General features: G+C 49.1%; 1 protein-coding gene across 1 annotated transcript in view; it reads left to right on the top strand.

The window, feature by feature from the left end:
• The window catches only part of SLC12A1 (solute carrier family 12 member 1), a 436,328-nt gene that overhangs the window by 400,241 nt on the left and 17,265 nt on the right, over positions 1 to 18,822 (top strand). Inside the window, exons 24-26 of the mRNA XM_086958279.1 lie at positions 8,674 to 8,785; positions 11,234 to 11,320; positions 17,094 to 17,229. Of these exons, the coding sequence (XP_086814405.1) occupies positions 8,674 to 8,785; positions 11,234 to 11,320; positions 17,094 to 17,229 (335 nt within the window). The remainder of the gene's footprint in view (positions 1 to 8,673; positions 8,786 to 11,233; positions 11,321 to 17,093; positions 17,230 to 18,822) is intronic.

Genomic DNA, 18,822 nt, shown 5'->3' with positions numbered 1-18,822 from the left:
AGAAGGCACTGTGCCACGCAGAGTACTGAACAGTACCTTAGCTTCCTTTATTACCCGGAACTATGCAGTGCCCATGCAAAGTACTGAACAGTTCCAAGTCTTCCTTTATTGCAAGAGGACAATGCACAGAGTACAGATCAGCACCCTGGCTTCTTAAAGCTATTTTTAACTCCAGAACAGGCTGGGGCTGGACACCATGGCATAGGACCATTCCGATACCCAAACTGCTCCACCAGTCTTTCCCCCACCCGCTTTGAGGGAATGGGCATGTGGAGGCTAACCTCCAATCTCTCTACCAGGCAACCAGAAAGCCCACTAAAACTAGCCGGAAAAATGTGGATCGTGGGTAGGCAGTCTGGGCTCAGCCAGTGCTTACTACAGGAGTTTGAAAACGCCAGCCCACCACAACCTATTAGAGGTGGGAAAGCCACTAAAAGCTTGAGCCATCCTCCCTCTAGATGCATGGCTCTGGCCAGTGCTTAATTTATAAAATATTAAGTGCCAGGGCCCTGACCAGGAGGCTACTGCAGCTTGCACCACCCATCGCCTCTGTCATCGCTGCCAAAACAACTACTAAACATTTCTCTTGCATGTAAATGCGACAGTTCAGATTATTCCAGGTCCCCAAATCTAAAGGAATGGCAGGGGAGGAAGGTATTAGTAATTTTTTTTATGTATATTGTTTTCTTTCACAAACAACTATTATACTGCTCATCTGTAAATTACATGAGCAGGCCACCTCGTGGCAGACTGCCCATAATGTGGTGATGACAATCAGGTGCAGGTGCAGAGCACCGGAAACCAATTCAGTGCAGGTGCTCAGCACCGGAAAGCTCCGGCTCAAATTAAGCACTGGCTCTGGCTCAGCTCAAGGTCCTCTTGGAGCCTCAATCCCAAAATGAGCGAATCTTTCATGTGACTTTTGCCTGGCTATAACCTCATTCACCAAGAATTAAAGACAAAGCAGGGACCTTTCATGTAAAATGGATTTGTTAAAGTGATATACATTTAGTGGCTGAATTGCACAATGTATAACAAGAAATCCCGGCTTCCCCACTGGACCAAATTGTGTGATCCTAGGTGTTGGAAGTTGAGGTTCTTATCCCTCACCGCCGCCACCAAATGCTGTAGGCGGGAGTCCCCGACCCCTCGTTTCAACGTTAGGCTAAATAAGGACACCGTCTGAGATAGCCCTGTTCCCTTTTAAATAGCTTGGCACGAGCAGCCAGGCTTATCTCCAAGGCACAAGTGTACAGTATGTGCAACCACACTCACAGCAACCCAATGATGTCACCAAAAATAGACTCCACCCGAGTTTTTATAAAATGTGTATAATCTTTATATCAGAAGTTATATGACATGGCCACACGATACAAAATCAACATATAAGAATGGGCAGTATTCTTTCAGGGGCTGGTAGGTTCTAATCTCGACCACCGCTTATAATCAACAGTTAAGCTCACTTCTAATTGTTTCCAAAAGGTTAAGCAAGTCGTATTGTTAGAATCACACACGCTGCAAAAGGAAAGAAATACTACAATGCGTAATGATATTCTCTTGTACTGTGCAACAGAGAAAGAATGCTATACATAACACCACAGTCATGTACTTTGCAATAGAAGGAATAATGCAATGCGTATCACTACCAACATGCCCTGTACCAGGAAGCAACAAAGTAATGCGTCATGCTACAATCATGTACTGTGCAATGACGAAATAATGCACTGTGCCACATTATAATCAGGTACTGTGCGATGAAGAAATAATGCACTGCGCCACGTTACAATAATGTACTCTGCAAGGAAAAAATAATGCAGTGTGTAGTGCACCAAGCATGTAGTTCGTCAGGCACAAATGAGGTCAGGCGTCATACGGCAGTTCTAGTTCGTTAGCAGCAATAATGCAAAGTGTAATACAACAGTTTAGGTGCTCCATTAACAGTGCCCCCAATATGGATCAATGATGACACAAAAGTACTGCTTTCTGTATTCTGTTACTAGTGTTGAATCATTGCTGTAGTCTGTTTTTCTGTCATTGTACCCCTTCTTGTATTTTGTTTTCTGCCCGTTTTTCCCCTGTAGACTTCCTAGCGTTTCAGCCTTCTCCTCTCCCGCTGCTGCGTCCCCTGAAGCCCGGCCTCCTCGCTCACCCAATTGCTCCTTCCTCCCAGCTGCTCCTCCCTCCCACCTCCCCTTCTTATGGCGACCGATGCGTGGTTGCGCTGCTGGCTGCCCAAGGGCAAGCCCGTCTGCGCCCATCCGTGCCTGGACCCCGCCCAGCGCTCGGCCCCCTGGCCCCTGCGAACGCCATGACGCCTACCGCCGCTGTGATGCCAGCACCCTTCATGCACTCAACGCCAGACGATCATACACCTGCTTCTGGGCCACACCGAAGCACACACAAGGACCCTTCTCCTGCCGGAGCTGCAGCTTCATCAGCCCCCAAGCTGCTACGTCGGCCACCGGGGTAGGACGCAACCACCTCAGATGCCTACTACTCAACACCCGCTCCACCCGCAAGCACAACACCGAATTCTGGGACTTACTCAACTCTTCCTCCCCAGACCGCGCCTTCCTGACGGAGACCTGGATGAACCCCTCCTCGGCACCCGACATCGCCATAGCCATCCCGGATGGCTACAAGATCACCCGCAGAGATGGCAACAATGGAGCAGCAGGAGGAATCGCCATTGTCCACAGAAACACCCTCAGAATCTCGACCAGCACCAACGACACGCTCAGCGCGGCCGAACACCTGCACTTCCAGATCCACATCGACCCAACACCACCCTCAGAGGAACCCTCATCTACAGACCCCCCGGGCCCTGGCCACAGTTCGGCGACTCCATCATGGATCGACGACTGCTCCAACACTCTCGTCCGATCAAGAAACCCTCAAACAGACGCACCAACTGGTTCACCGCCGACCTCCAGGCATCCAAGCAGACCTGCTTGGATGCCACCACCTCAGATGCCAAATACAGACCACAAACAGACTCCAGACAGTAATGCAGCCCACAAGAGCATCATCCGCAGACACCACCAACTCATCCGAACCGCCAAAAGGACCTCCTTCAAGGAACGCATTTACAACAGCAAAGAGCTCTTCAACATCATGAAGGAACTCCCCACCCCAGCTCCAACTCCAAAAACATCCTGCCATCACAAGACCTCTACGACTCCCTAGCCACCTTCTTCCACCACCGCAAGATCAGACATCCACGACAGCTTCAACAACCAGGCCCCCCCGAAAGCCACTGACACCTCAGACTCACGCTTCCCAGCCACACCAACCCCCTGCTATCCTGGACCTCACGTCAATGACGACGACACCATCAAAATCATGAACACCGTCACTCACTTTCAGACCCCTGCCCCCTTCACATCTTCAACAAAACAAGCTCCACCATTACACCCCATCTCTGCAAGATGATCAACAACTCCTTTGAGACCGCCACCTTCCCGGAAAGCTGGAAGCAGTCCGAGATCAACGCCTTACTCAAGAAACCCGAGGCAGACGCTAAGGACCTCAAGAACTTCCGGCCCATCTCCCTACTCCTGTTCCCGATGAAATGCATCAAGAAGACTGTCATGAGGCACCTGACCTCCTTCCTCCAAGAGAACAACATCCTGGACCCGTCCCAATCCGGATTCCGCGCAGCAACCCCAGCACCGAAAGAGCCCTCATCGCTGCCACAGATGACATCAGGACCCTGCTGGACAATGGAGAAACCACGGTCCTCATCCTACTGGACCTTTCGGCCACCTTGACACCCGTGCCACCACACCTTTCGCACACATCTCCGCAATGCAGGGATCCGTGACAAAGCCCTGGACTGGACCACCTCTATCCACACCGGCAGAACCCAGAGCATCCGCCTACCTCCATTCTGATCTAAAGACACCCAGATCATCTGTGGCGTATCCCACGGATCGTCCCTCAGCCTGACACTCTTCAACGTCTACATGGCACCGCTTGCCAACATCATCCGATCGCACAACGTCAACATCATCTTATACGCCGACAACACACAGCTGATCCTCTCACTCACCAAGGCCCCCACCACCGTCAAAAGTAACCTCCACGAAGGAATGATGGCAGTCACCGAATGGATAAAGAACAGCCACCTGAAACTGACCTTGGACAAGACGGAGGTCCCCATCCTCGGCTCCACCCCCTCCGCCTGGGACGACTCCTGGTGGCCAGCCATGCTGGCGGCTGCATAGACACCCACTGACCCCACACGCAATCTAGGGTTCATCCTGGACTTATCACTGGCAATGACCCAGCAAGTGAACGCCGTATCGTCCTCCTGCTTCAATACCCTCTGCATGCTCCATAAGATCTACAGATGGATCACCACCGGAAGCAGAAGGAAAGTTACCCAGGCCCTTGTCAGCAGCAGACTGGACTACGGCAACGCCCTCTATGTGGGAACCTCGGCCAAACTCCAGAAATGACTAAAACGCATACAGAAAGCCTCTGCACGCCTCATCCTCGACATCCCCGCCAAAACCACATGTGTATCACTTTCAAGCTCCTCACCCACACTCACAAAGCACTCCACAACACTGGATCAGCATACCTCAATGAACTACTCACCTTCTACACCCCGAACTGCTAGCTTCGCTCCTCCGTCCTTGCCTTCGCCACCATCCCCAGCATCTGACGAGCGACCGCCGGCAGCAGATCATTCTCCCACCTTGTAGCCAAGACATGGAACACCCTCCCCATCCACCTGCAGCAGACCCAGTACCTGATGACCTTCAGGAGACTCCTCAAGACCTGGCTGTTTGAGCAGTAGCAGCCCCCGCTCCCCACAGCACCTTGAGACCCTCACGGGTGAGTAGTGCGCTCTAAAAATGAATTGATTGATTGATTGATTGTTTCTAACTCCGCCCCAGTACTGCCTCTCCTTGGGCCAGCACGGGCCGAGATCCGAGCTGAAGCAACAGGCTCGCGCACCTGACAGAAGCCAGAGGCTGAGAGAGTGTCCCACCAGGCCCGCACCCCCACCCTAGCTGGTGATCCACGTTAACTGGGGGTTGACCCCCTATCCTCTCCTCTCGTACTTCAGTGACTTGGGCCTTGATCCAGAACTCCGTCACGGGGTATGGTGAGCTCGGGCCGGCAGCTCAGCTCCTCCGGGGCTACTGGTCCAGGCCGCTGCTATTTCACTACGAGGGCCCAATGACTAGGTCATCCTTCCGTCGGTCTCAGTGGAGACCGAGACCCACCCTCAGGACTGTGGAGACTTACTTTGAATTCGGTGCACACACTAACCCAGGCACTCCTCACCAGGGCCTCAGGTTGTACCTCGACACGCACTCTACGCGTCCAAGACTCGCCATTTCTCTGGTGCTCATGATGACCCGGCGCTCTTAACCAACGCCTCTGCTTGCACCTTGACACACACCCTACGCGTCCAAGTCTCTCTTCTTCTCCCAGTGAACACGATGTCCAGGCTCTCTTCAGCAACGCCCTAGCTGCACCACGACACGCACTCTGCACATCTGAGACTCACTTCTTCTTTCGGTGCACACAGCGACCAGGTGCTCCTCACCAACACCCTGGCCTGCACCACGACACGCACCCTGCGCGTCCAAGACTCGCCTCTTCTCTGGTGCTCACAATGGCCCGGCGCTCCTCACCGACCCCCGGCTGCACCACGACACACACACTGCACGTCCGAGTCTCACCTCGTCTCCCCATGCACACAAGGACCAGGTGCTCCTCACTAACACCTTGGCCTGCACCACGACACCACCCTGCTGCGTCTGAGACTCAGCTTACTCCTGCGTGCCCACAATCACAAAGCACAACTTCTGAGGTTCTCAAGCTGCAAAAGCACACGCACACCACAATGCTTGTGACTTCTCCGGAAACATTTATGTTCCTATGTTTTCAAACAGGGAGCCAGCTCACCTCAGGCCCTTGGGGTTACATGAGACACCACATAGCACAGTCTTCTTCAAGCAGGGGGACCCAACGCCTCCAAGCACAGTCCTAACTGCCTCTACCTTGGTTAGAACAGCAAACTGCAGACCAGCCCCAGATCACGAAGCAAGGATTAGTCTTTTCATAGTAGTCTCTTCAGTTCTTCCTTCTTTAGCAGAGGTTCCTCTTGACCACAGAATGGGTCCAAGCCTTTTCAATCTCAATCCATCTCTGTTTGATTCCAACGTTCAGGGGTTTCAGCTCTCATAGTTATACCCCTTAATGTCTTTGAAGTTTGTTTGTGCTCAGGAGTCCCTAGCCCCTCCCTAAAATAGTTCTGGTTGTCTCCCTCCCAGTGTCACCTTTCTCCCTTTTGATACTGGGGGTCTGAATCCTTAACCCCTCCCCTGCTGATGACGGAACCGCTCCGTCATCAGCTACAGTTGGGCTGTGCTGATGACGGAGCGGTTCCGTCATGGCCCAGCCGCCGCGCCTGCGCGGCGCTGATTTCGCGCCTGCGCGGGCGTTCTAATGAGCGGGGCGGGTCATAACGGAACCGCTCCGTCACCAGCATAGCTCAACCGCGGCTGGTGACGGAGCGGTTCTGTCACCAGCATGCGGCCGCCGCGTGGCCGCCCCGCCCCTTTAGCGCTGCGGCGGAATAGCCGCCGCAGCGAAGGGGTTAATAAATCAGCAGGAGATGGGTCAATTGCTTTATAGCACCAGCCCAGTACTTTTCAACTCCCGGGCTTCTCCTTCCCCTACTCTCCAGATGCAGGGCAGCCTGCTGCCCTCTCAACCCCTCCCTGGGTCAAGACCTCTCACAGCTCCTCTCACCTTCCAGATCCAGACAGTCAATCCAATTCTCAGCAGAGACACACAGAAATGCTTAAAGCACAAAACTCAGCCACTTTCTAAAAGAGTGGATTCTGAACACACAGTAACAAAACCACCTTCACAGAAAGATGTGTTATGATACTGTGAGTTCATGCATACTAAACTTCATCTCTCCATCATGAACTTACAGGAAACTAGGCTAACAAACACAACACCCAACCTCCCCCATTCTGTCCTATGGGCAGGACGGCCTTTCAGCAGCGAAAAACGAAATGGAGTATTTTTCACTGTCAGGACATAACACACCCTAGTATATGTCCTGCCTTTTACCTACACTGCATCCTGCCCCAGGGTTACCCGGGACCTACCCAATGTGTATGCAAAGGGGAAAGTAAGGCCTGACAAGTGGTTGCACTTGTCAGGACAACATGCTAACTTAGCAAACTGCGACCAGGCCCTACACTGCAGGCCTGAGTTCCCTTCTCATCGCGCCTTTGCATTACTAGCCCTGGCATACAAAGTGCACATCACTAGGGACTTTACTAGTAAGGCAAACATGCCAATGATGGCCAACCAATTACCATTACATTTTACATAGGGAATACTTGTACTTTGACACTGATCAGCATTGGCAAAGTACCCAACGCATCTAAATTGGCACTCTATGTCAGGAAAACGGTCTAGGGGAAAAGCAAAAAGTTTAGGGAGCTTTAGCCAAAAAGGCCAATTCCTACACAAGGCAATCATTTTATTTCACTTAGCTTTCTTTTTCTGCATTATCACGTAAGGGAGCATCTTCAAATATGTGAATTTAGGGTGTGCGCTGTACAGCAACCGTTTGCATTTTGATTAATAGAGTATAATGTTGCTCCATCTGTAATTAAAATCAATGCTACATAAAGGGCAATCAGGACAGCTGACTTGCCTTTTAGTTCACCAATGGCACTGTCAGGGCGGCGCTGGGTGGGGGGGGGGAGATCTAGAAAAAAAGGGTTTATCATAATGTTTTAAAACTATCACTTTTATTAAATACTTCTCAATGCAGAGATTTTATATTATTTTACCTAATGTGTGTGGCATGATTTGCATGCTAAATATTTTCAGGGCTCCGCTCGGCACCGTCTCTTTAAGCCAAGCCAGCCCATATCTTGTCCCTGGCTAGCCTCTCGCTGTTAATCTGTTGGCTCGCCCACCTCGATTAACTAGGCCTGTTTGATGATGACAAAAGTGAAAAGCAAATTGTGCAAGTGCCAATGGATATAGAAAGGAGGTTTTAGCTGTGTGCATTTGTAACATTATCAGCTGAAAGGACTCTCAGTTAAGATACTTAGGGTTAAAATAAAATACTAAAGAGTGTACATGGGGTGGTAAAGAGTAGAATGAAATTCAGCAAGACAGATCGAGAACACTAGTACATAATGTGAACGTGGATAAAAAATATGAAGAAGTTGAAGTATATCATTCTATATGTATTTTTCTTGTTATAAGGTAAGTACATGTGCTCTGGGTGCACTAGAAAAAATGGGAAACGTTAAATAAAAAAACTAATGAGTATCTACGCGAGGTTAGATCGTGTCTAGTATAGTGAGGATATTTGCAAAGGATATGGTCTGAAGAATTTTTAATCCCTCTGAGGGTAAACCTTTTATTAAAGAAAGGGACAATTCTTCAAGTCTCAAGAAATGCATGGAAAGTTTGTATTTGTAAACAATAGGTTTCTTTGTCAAGCCTAACTGGTTTGCAATGCTGTTAAGTTTAACACCCCGTTTGACTTGTTTAAATGTTGTATAATAAAAATCCACTCTAAAAAATGTGAGTTTAATAGTTTCCAGAAAGACCAAGTGGCTTTTTTTAGTTTTTTCACTGATCTGAATCCTATCTGTTGATGCTTATTTGTAGGTTTAACACTCCTCATCCCTTACATTCTCACTACCCGTAAAAAGTGGAAGGATTGCAAACTGAGGATCTTCATTGGAGGAAAGGTTCACCGTCTTGAAGATGACAAACTGGCGTAATTATACTTTATTCAAAACATACTCTCACGTGTGACATTAATGAACTGCACATGTAAGCAAATTTCATAGAATAGACTGGTGTACGCTTAGTTCTTCTATATGTATGGGTATGTATTTTCATATTTTTCATATTCAGTTGGGTGTGGCAACAGGACAGGTAAGAGGCTGCAATCATAATGTATCACCACATAGCTTTACTGATCAAAAAGCTTTTAAATCAAAGGTTCTAAGTGGTGCAGAATATTTTACAGGTATATCTTTGGGGTGGGCGGAACTCATGGAGTTTCACCTGAAACCTATAAATTCCATGAGATTTTTCCGAAGTTCCAAGAGAGGTTGAATTGTGGAACGTTGTTTCTCACACAAATTTTTAGCACTGGGAGCTTGCTCCATGCTGTAAAATCAGCACTAACGGCTCCACACGGTTTGATAGAGGGCGCTGCGTCTTTCTCCCACTCACGCAGATTTTCTACTTGAGCTGCAGGCTTGTCGATGCGAATGGTAAGGACCTGCCTGACTGCCTGTGTTGAGAAATCTTGCCGGTGGTGTTCTAGCGCTCAAAAAATGGCTAGGGATTCATATTCTTGCTTGCCCTTGGCAACTTAATGTTGGTGAGCCACACATAAAGAAGAACTGCACCCAATCAACAGTGGGCAGAGTTTTACCGGCACTGCGCGCCCCAAGCAGAGCATGGAGTGGGCAAAACTCTGCCAGCAGAGCAGAATTGTTTGGCCACCCCTATTATATATGTGTGCGTGACTAAGTTGTATTTTCTACAACAAAAGAATGTCTGGCCAGTGCAATAGAATTCTGTGCAAAAAGTAAACAAAAACAGCTAGAACCCATGGTTGTAAAATATGGGGGAAGACAATCCATGTAGAAAAATGATATATCTGTAGATATATATATATCAGTATTTATAAATATACGTATATACTTGTTCGCCGTGTATGCCAGTAAAACCAAAACATTCTACTTAACGTGAACATTTATTTTAAATAATATATAGTTTGCACATTTTGATTTGCCTAATCTATGACTCTAGTAGTTTTCGTGTACACTCCTGTAAAGTAAGTATGATGTAATAATATATGCCTATATACAGTGGCGGCCAGCATGGTTCGCAGGTTGCTGGGCGGGTCCGGGTGCGCGAAGGGAGACAAAGTGGGGCGAGGGGCGTCGGGTCCCAGACGCCGGGTCCAGCGTCTCTGCTCCTGCTCTCCTTGTCGGACTGAGGCCCCAAAAGCACAGCCAGGCTCCCCTGACTAATCACAATGCTGCAATGGAGGGTTGTGATATGGCAAGCGCACAGGCACCCCTGACCAATCACAAAACTGCAATGCAGGGAATAAGGGCCTGGGCTTATTCTAATATTACGCTGATCTATACGAATACCAGATGGAACTGATCATTATTGATGCGCCTTCATCATTCAGAGGCATGATCTGGGTGTCATACCATTTCAGTGGTGTACAGGTTGAACCTCATTAAATCATGAACCTTTCAACCAACATCAACACCTAGAGGCAATCTAGTTCTCTAGTTTATATATAAATGGTTTATTCATTCATTTACTTACCTATTTACATCATTAATATCATACTTTAAAGAAATTATTACTTATGATACAACAGTCACACACGAAGAAGTAGAACACTTCCTCAAACAGGCGTAAACACAAACAAAATGAGGAGTAAATTTGGCAGTCGCACATATAGGGGTCGATTATGATGGCGGACGGACCTGAGTTTGTCCGCCACCATAGAGTAGAAGGGACCGTCCGCAGGGGCAGCAGCGGTCCCTCCGTGCAAATTAGGATGTGACCGCCTCCCTGGCGGTCACAACCTGTATTTTTATCATTGCGGCGGGTGCTGCTTCAAGCAGCACCCGCCGCAATGATAAAAATGTAAGTTGTGCATTTGCATGCACAAAGCGGCAGGCACAGCGCAGTGCCTGCCGCTTTGTGCAGGCAAATGCAGGGGGGTACCATAGGTACCCCCCATGTGCACCCCCCACTCCCCCTTCACCCCTGGGGGCCCGCAACGGGCCCCCAAACAAAAATCCGTATGCCTTTGCTCAGCGGAAATGCCGCAGTGTAAAGGCATGTTCCTCCAGACATCCTAATATGGCTGGCGGTGTCTGATAGACACCACCAGCCATGTTAGTGCTTTTCCGCCGCGGACGGGAGGCGACCGTGGCGGAAAAGCTGCAGACTGAAAAACGATCCCCCAGCCATCCTAATCTGGCGGGGGGTCTTTTTCAGTCCGCTGCGGTTTTCCCGCATCCTCCTTGCCGGCGGTGGCTTCCCCCGGCACGGAGGATGCGGGACAACTGCCATCATAATCGGGCCCTTAATGTGGAGATATATAGTTTGCATGAGTTTGTTACGCTAATTCAGTGAACAATTGTATAAATCATATTTAAATGTACTCTTTTACTTTCAGGATGGCGTCGCTTCTTAACAAATTCAGAATAAAATTTGCAGAAATTCACATTGTTGGAGATATAAATAATAAACCAAGCAAAGAAAGGTATGGATTTTTGATAAAGTTCATCACACAATGATTTAACATTTCAGATCAATTTTAACAGGCTGTCTCATGTAAACTACCATTTCAAATGTTTTAACATATTTCCAAAATTCTATACCCTTTCAACGGGCATGGCTATTTTGGGAGTTTTATTTATGAATGCTGCTATAAAATTTTATAATAATAAGGGACTGAAGAGTGTAAAGCTGAAATTAATGGCTTTGAAATTGATTGTGATGGGTAATAATCTTAGTGAGTTGCAATTTATGACCTAACTAATTAATATTCATGAGGTAGGGTGGCTTATGACTCACACTGAATCAGAATTTTAAAAACCTTCCTATTAGTTCATACAAATTGTGACCAGTTTTTTGTGACCAGTATTTCGTATATCTGGCCGTCACTCTGATTAGGAGTCTAATTTGGTAGTGCAATCCTTTTGCATTCATGCAGGATTGCTTAATGAGGTTTTTGCTGAAGGTGAAGCCTAAAGACACATGTTTTCCATAACAGGAGGCTTGCAGTGCATCTTGCCAGGCTTGAACTGTAGTTGAGCACTTCAGATGCAGGATGAGGAAGAACTTAGGGCCTGATTGCAATCGTGGCGTTCGGACTTTCAACAGGCAGTCTGTGGCGGTCAAACTGCAGAAAGCCCTTCGGTCCGACGGCCGTATTCTGATACTGGTTGTCAGACACTTAGCTGTCGGACTCAAGGCCACCATTATTATTATTATTATTATTATTGGGACATTTATTAAGCGCTGCGCTTACGCACACCGGCGTGTCCACGCGCTAAAAGTGGGAGTAGGCAGATGACAGGGAGCACAAAAACAGCACGGGCCATTATTTGCTATAAAGATGGGTTTTTAGTTTTGCCCGAAATCTGGCCTCATCAGGTTCCAAACGCAGGTCCTTAGGCAGTTTGTTCCAGTTAGTTGCCACCAAGTGTCTGAAAGACCTGCCACCCATGCGGGCCTTCTTAACTCTTGGGGTCTTCAGTAGGCCACTCCCTGTTGATCTCAGCGACCGTGTAGGTATGTACGCTTTGATCAAATTCGTCAGGGGGGCGGGCGCCCTGCCATTCAATATACGATGACAGGTACAGAGAGCTTTGTACTCCACTCTTCTCCTCACAGGGAGCCAATGTAGCTGCTGGAGGGCCGCCTTGGAAGGCGCCCTTTTTGGCAGCCTGAGTATCAGACGTGCTGCCGCATTCTGCAGCACCTGCAGCCGGGCCATACTTTTTTCTGGCGCCCCCAGGTATAACAGGTTCCCATAGTCCGCCCTAGCTGTTACCAGGGCATGAACCAGGGTTTGGCGCGCTGCCAGCGGGAGTAAGTCCAGGACCTTTCTCAGCTTCTTCAGGATCCCGAAACAGACTCCCACCACCCGATTAATCTGGGGGCCAAAAGTGAGCCCTACGTCAAACCACACCCCCAAATTGCGCGCCTCTAGGCACGGAGTGGGGGTGGGGCCAAGGCAGGAGGGCCACCACGCCGACGACCAGGCAGACTGGGCTCTCCCTACCACCAGCACCTCCGTCTTGCTGCCGTTCAGCTTCAAGCAATTATTGGCCATCCATTCGGCAAGATCTTGCATACACGAACGGAAGCCATCGGCAGCAAGACAGGGCGCCTGCGACAGGGAGATCACCAGCTGCGTGTCGTCGGCATAGGAGACTAGTTGGAGGCCATGACTCTCCACGATCGATGAAACAGGCGCGACATACAAATTGAAGAGGGTAGGGCTCAAGGACGAGCCCTGCGGCACGCCTTGGCCCAGGGGCACCCCCCTCGAATAGCAGTCACCCTGCCTGACTTGAAAACTTCTCTCCTTGAGGAAGTCTTGGATCCATGTCAGCGCGGTGCCAGAGATGCCACCTCTGTTCAGACACTGTAGCAAGATGTTATGTGCTACAGTGTCGAACGCCGCGCTGAGGTCCAGCAAAATCAGAGCCATAGTTTGGCCTGCATCCACGCCCTCTCTCAGATGTTCCGTCGCCATGAGGAGGGCGGACTCGGTGGAATGACGTGGCCTAAAACCAAACTGCGTCGCATGGAGCAAACCCCTTTCCTCTACGTGCTTCATAATTTGGGTATTAACCACCTTTTCCGCCACTTTTGACAGAAAAGGCAGGAGGGAGATGGGCCTCAGGTTTTCCAATACCTCGAAACCTAAATGAGGTTTCTTCCTGAGCGGGAGCACCACCGCCTGTTTCCATCCGGCCGGCAGCTTCCCTGACTCAAAAGACACGTCGAGGATATGTCTAATATAAGGCTCCAGGACTACCAGGCTGTCTGCCAAACGTTTTGGCGACACCGGGTCCCACGGGGATCCTGTTTTTACAGAGCGGCACACCGCTAATAGTTCCTCAGAAGGAGGGGTGCAAAAGTGTATGATATGCCCTGCCGTCTCTGTGTGCCCCATTGTTTCCACTAGGTCCAGCCCTAAAGGCCGGATAGGGAAGGTTGAATAAATCTTCTCAACTTTAGCGGAGAAGTAGTCTGCAATTCGGTCACATGACTCCGTAGAGCAGCTCTCCGGCTCTATAGATGCATTCACCGAAGTCAGGGATTTGTAGATGCCAAAAAGTTCCTTGGCCGAATTTTCCGCCCTCTGAATTTGTTCAGCAAAATAGGCTGCCTTCGACTTTTTTATCAGCCTGTGGTGAATGCGCCTTTTTTCCAGAAATAGATCCCTGGCCAAGTTGTCATAGGCCACCCTCCAGACTTTTTCTGCCCGCCTACAGTCTGCCTTTGTCAGTCTCAGCTCCGCGCTGAACCAAGGAGCTGATCGATCTTTCCGTGCACCTGTAGGCGTAGTGCAACAGAGTGGGGCGGTCTGGTCAAGCGCTGCCGTAATGCGCTGATTCAGATTGAGGACAGCTGTTTCTATGTCCTCGCCCCCTGGCAAACCATCCCTTGTTAAGGCTTGGTTAAAAGCTGCCACCGAGAATTTAGCCCACTTCCTCCTAAGATAGTTAGAGGGTACCCGGCTGGTTGTATTAGAGTTTCTACTCTGTATGGAAAATGCCACCAGGAAGTGGTCGGTCCAGGGAAAAGGTTCAACACCTGACACTTCCACACCTTCCCAATTGGCATAGACCGGGTCCAGGAGGTGTCCCAGACGGTGCGTAGGCGACTTAAGTTTCAGGTCCAGTTGCAAGGCAAGCATGTCCCGACCAAAATCCTCAACCCCTGTGGCCTCAGGGCAGTTGAGGTGCAGGTTAAGATCTCCTAAGAGGAGAAATTTATCCCTGCGCAGGGTAGCCTCCATAAGGTTTTCTAACAAGCTCTCCCTAAACTTAGTACAGGCCCCCGGGGGCCGATAAACCAGACAGCCCTTAAGCGTCATGGCCCCATTAATTTTGACCGAGAAGAGGCCCGCCTCACTCTCCATAATCGGCGTGCGTTCTAAGCAGCAGCCCATCGTGTCCTTAAAAATAATCGCAATCCCCCCTCCCACCCCCTCAGGCCTATCCTGCCTAACCCAGGAGTAATTCTCCGGAGTGGCTTCAATGATGTCGGAGTCGGAGAACTGATCTAACCACGTTTCAGTTAGGAACAGTAGATCAAGTTTTTTTTCCGTAATCAGCTCGAATACATCGAGCCTATGTTTACGTAGCGACCTGACGTTCAGGAGACCGCAGGACAATGCCTGCTCCGTGGTTTCCAGCGGCTTAGTGGTCATACGAAAGCTACAATGAGGGCATACCTTGTCGCTGCTCACCATCCCGTGCATACAGGAGGAGGCAGCGTGGGGGCGGAAACCAAGAAGTTGTTCCCTTGTCCAATAGATCTTTCGACCAGGGGTACTAGCCCTAGCCCGCTGTCGGCCGCGGACGGGCGCAGACGGGCTCGACTTTGGCGACACTTCGGCGCGCCTTCGTCGCGCCCGCTGCGCACGTCCGCTGCGCTCCCGGTATAACATCCTCCTTTTAAACCCTCAGCCCGTCTGTCTCTCCGCGACTAGACCGCTAACCGGTCACTCGCTGGCGGAAACGGAAGTGACTGTCTCTCACCTCCACGCCCTCCGCTCAACGGTGCTAGCCACCCTGTCGGACCGAGGCGTGGAGGAGGGAAGACAAGACAGGCACCCCAAAGCGTCTGGTAAGTCTGGGAGTTCGGGGGGGGGGTACTAGCAGCCTACGTCCGCTAGGATTAGCCTTTAACTATAGTGGAGACACTGCTAGAAGTGCACCCAGTCACCGTGCAGAAATAAAGTTTTTAAAATAAAGATAAGCTGTGCAGCACAGTCTATAAAAGCGCTACAGGAGCGCAATTAAAAACACAGTACACCATATATCAGCGCGCAAAGCAGCTGCGAGCCCTGCCACTGCTCACTCACCGCCACTCGTCCCACGTCCTGGATGCCTTTTAAACCCTCAGCCCGTCTGTCTCTCCGCGACTAGACCGCTAACCGGTCACTCGCTGGCGGAAACGGAAGTGACTGTCTCTCACCTCCACGCCCTCCGCTCAACGGTGCTAGCCACCCTGTCGGACCGAGGCGTGGAGGAGGGAAGACAAGACAGGCACCCCAAAGCGTCTGGTAAGTCTGGGAGTTCGGGGGGGGGGTACTAGCAGCCTACGTCCGCTAGGATTAGCCTTTAACTATAGTGGAGACACTGCTAGAAGTGCACCCAGTCACCGTGCAGAAATAAAGTTTTTAAAATAAAGATAAGCTGTGCAGCACAGTCTATAAAAGCGCTACAGGAGCGCAATTAAAAACACAGTACACCATATATCAGCGCGCAAAGCAGCTGCGAGCCCTGCCACTGCCACTGCTCACTCACCAGCTCCACCATTATCATATATCCCTACGTGGCAGCGTCCCTGAATGGTGGCGGTGCTGAGGCAGGCACTGCTGTAGGGATTACAATATCCCTTTCTGACAGCCTTTTCATGGCAGGTATCCCACCAGGAACAGGTTGTCGGAAAGCGATATGGGCGGCCCCTAATAGGGCACCCATCTGTTGTGGGCCACTGAAAAGTGGCCCATGGGGAAAATGTAGTGCTTCCACTTACCTCGAGGCACCATCTGCCATGCACAACATGGTGCCTGGTGCACGTTGCACAGACGTGCAGAAGGTGTATATACAGTATCAGCATGTGCTGCTGCCCTTTCCCCAAGGCCGCAGCATGCCCCTGCCGTGTTTCTGACCACTAGCCTGCCGGTTCAGTCCAATACGGTCATCAGCCTGCCCTCATACTTCTCGGCGGTCTCGTGACTGCCGCAACAGTGGCACACGGTCCGGTCCAACCGGCATCGTAATGATGCCGTAGTCTTCAGACGGAGGGTTTATTCTGAGGTGAGGCTGTAATATTCATGATTGAAGGACATTTAAGGTGCTAGCCAAGTCATCTGGTGATGTAACGTTCGTGTAAAGCTGAGCGATGTCAGAGTAAAGGTGAGAACGAATGGTAGACTGCCTAAAAAGGGAGCAGAGGGCTCCATGTATAAGTAATACAGCGTCAGGGAGAGTGCGGGCTTCTAAGGAACACCATAGTGAAGTTGGGAGAGTAGCGATAGGGCATTTGACATTCAGGAAGGCTATTTGAATTGTCTGGAACAGGCCATTTATAGTAAATTACTCTTCCCACATGTTTATGAGTTGTACACTGTGTGTGGTGCAGTTTTCCAGAAGACAATCTTTACTAGAGCTGGAAAGTTGCAAAGTTCATGGTTTACTTATCTTCACAGCAATCATTCTTCGGTGTCTCTGTAGTCAGGAGTCCAATGCAAACTCGGCCACTTTTCTCTGTTCTTATTTTAGCTGGAAATTTTTTGAAGAGATGATTGAGCCGTATCGCCTCCATGACAGTGCGACTGACCTACCCACTGCTGAAAAAATAAGGAGAGAAAACCCATGGAAGATTACGGATGCAGAGCTGGAAGCATTCAAGGAAAAGGTACACGTGCACGCTCACCCTAGCTACTGAACACAGTTTATAATGCAGACACGTACATTATCAGCTTTTTACCTTGCTACTACTTGAAATGCTGGAACGTATTACATAATTGTGGGAGGCTGTCACGTTTTCTTGTGAAACCTATACTGTACTCACAGGGGATTTGAGTACTTGGTATCGCATTTTCTCACAGTGTTTCCGAATAGAGTGCATATCATCTCAGCTGAGGCAGTTAAAAAATCCCAGCTATGTTTACAATCCTGCTGCTGGTTACCACATGAAGCAATAATGAATCTAAGCCCAACCATCCTCCTGAGTGCTGTGATGACCCAAATACGATGTAAATTGTGGTATTTAGTTGCTCTTCACTTTGAAATGTCTTGCTTCTTATGTAAAGTGTGGAGCATCTAGACCTATGAATACAATCTGCAAATCTTCTGCGATGTGAACTTTTTGTCAGTACATAACAAGTTAATCTGTATCCCATAACAAACGCGTAGAAGCCCACTGTAAAACCGGAAGGATTAGTTACTTACCTATAATCCTAGTTCTCTTCCAGGGGTATACTCATCAAAGTCATAAGCACTGACTAATCCCCGCCCAAGTGCGGGATCCCGGAGCATATAGAAATATACATATATATATATATGTGTATGCATGACCAAAAAGTGCCCAGCACTACCAAGACATACATATATATATAATAACCATAAATATGAAGCCTAACATAATTCCATAGGGCAACATGCCAAAATTACATAGGTTTGTCTTGCATAAAAAGTAGTAATACTGTAATAGAAAACATACACTGAAATAGTGTCATACAAGAAAACCTTTATTTTCATAGAGAAAAGCAGGTAATATAAGGCATTTGGCCTAAAGGCTGCATAGGTGAATAAACATCACAGTACTGTAAAAAACTGGCACCTTGTCTTTAAGGCTTCCAATAATGAGGACACCGTGCCTTTATGACCTCCAGGAGCCCCTCTGCTCCCATCATGCACTACAGGTGACAGTTAGGTCATTTCCTTTTTACGGTGTACTATCTTGTAGCAACTTGATTAACAGATGCATTCATTACCAAATATACTAAAAATGCTCGTCCGGGGTGGAGAGAGGGTTGCTTATGACTTTTATGAGAATACCCCTGGAAGAGAACTAGGATTACAGGTAAGTAACTAATACTTCTCTTCCAGGGGATACTCATCATAAGCACTGAATAAAGTAGCAAGCCCCTACCCACTACCTTGCGGACGAGCAAATAGTATCGAAAAATACATGACCAAGCATCTCAACATGACATTAAGCAAACAAATTCCTCAGAGAGGCTTGCCCAACTTGGGCATCTGCCTGAGAATCACCAAGCAGTAATGGCGAGTGAAAGTATGACCTGAGCTGCTTTACAAATTTCTGACGTAGGCACATTTCTTAGAAGGGCCGTGGTAGAAGCCTTCACCCTGGCGGAATGTGCTTTGGATTTACCCTGAAGTATCTTATTAGCTAGTTGGTTGGCCAAGGATTTGCAGGAAACAATCCATCTCGAGATGGACTTCTTAGAGGGTGTTGAACCAGTATTTATGACACCACAGTGAA

Source organism: Lissotriton vulgaris, chromosome 2_1 (genome assembly GCF_964263255.1).
Source record: "Lissotriton vulgaris chromosome 2_1, aLisVul1.2, whole genome shotgun sequence".
Lineage (NCBI taxonomy): Eukaryota > Metazoa > Chordata > Amphibia > Caudata > Salamandridae > Lissotriton > Lissotriton vulgaris.
This window is presented reverse-complemented; position numbering and strand designations above follow the sequence as displayed.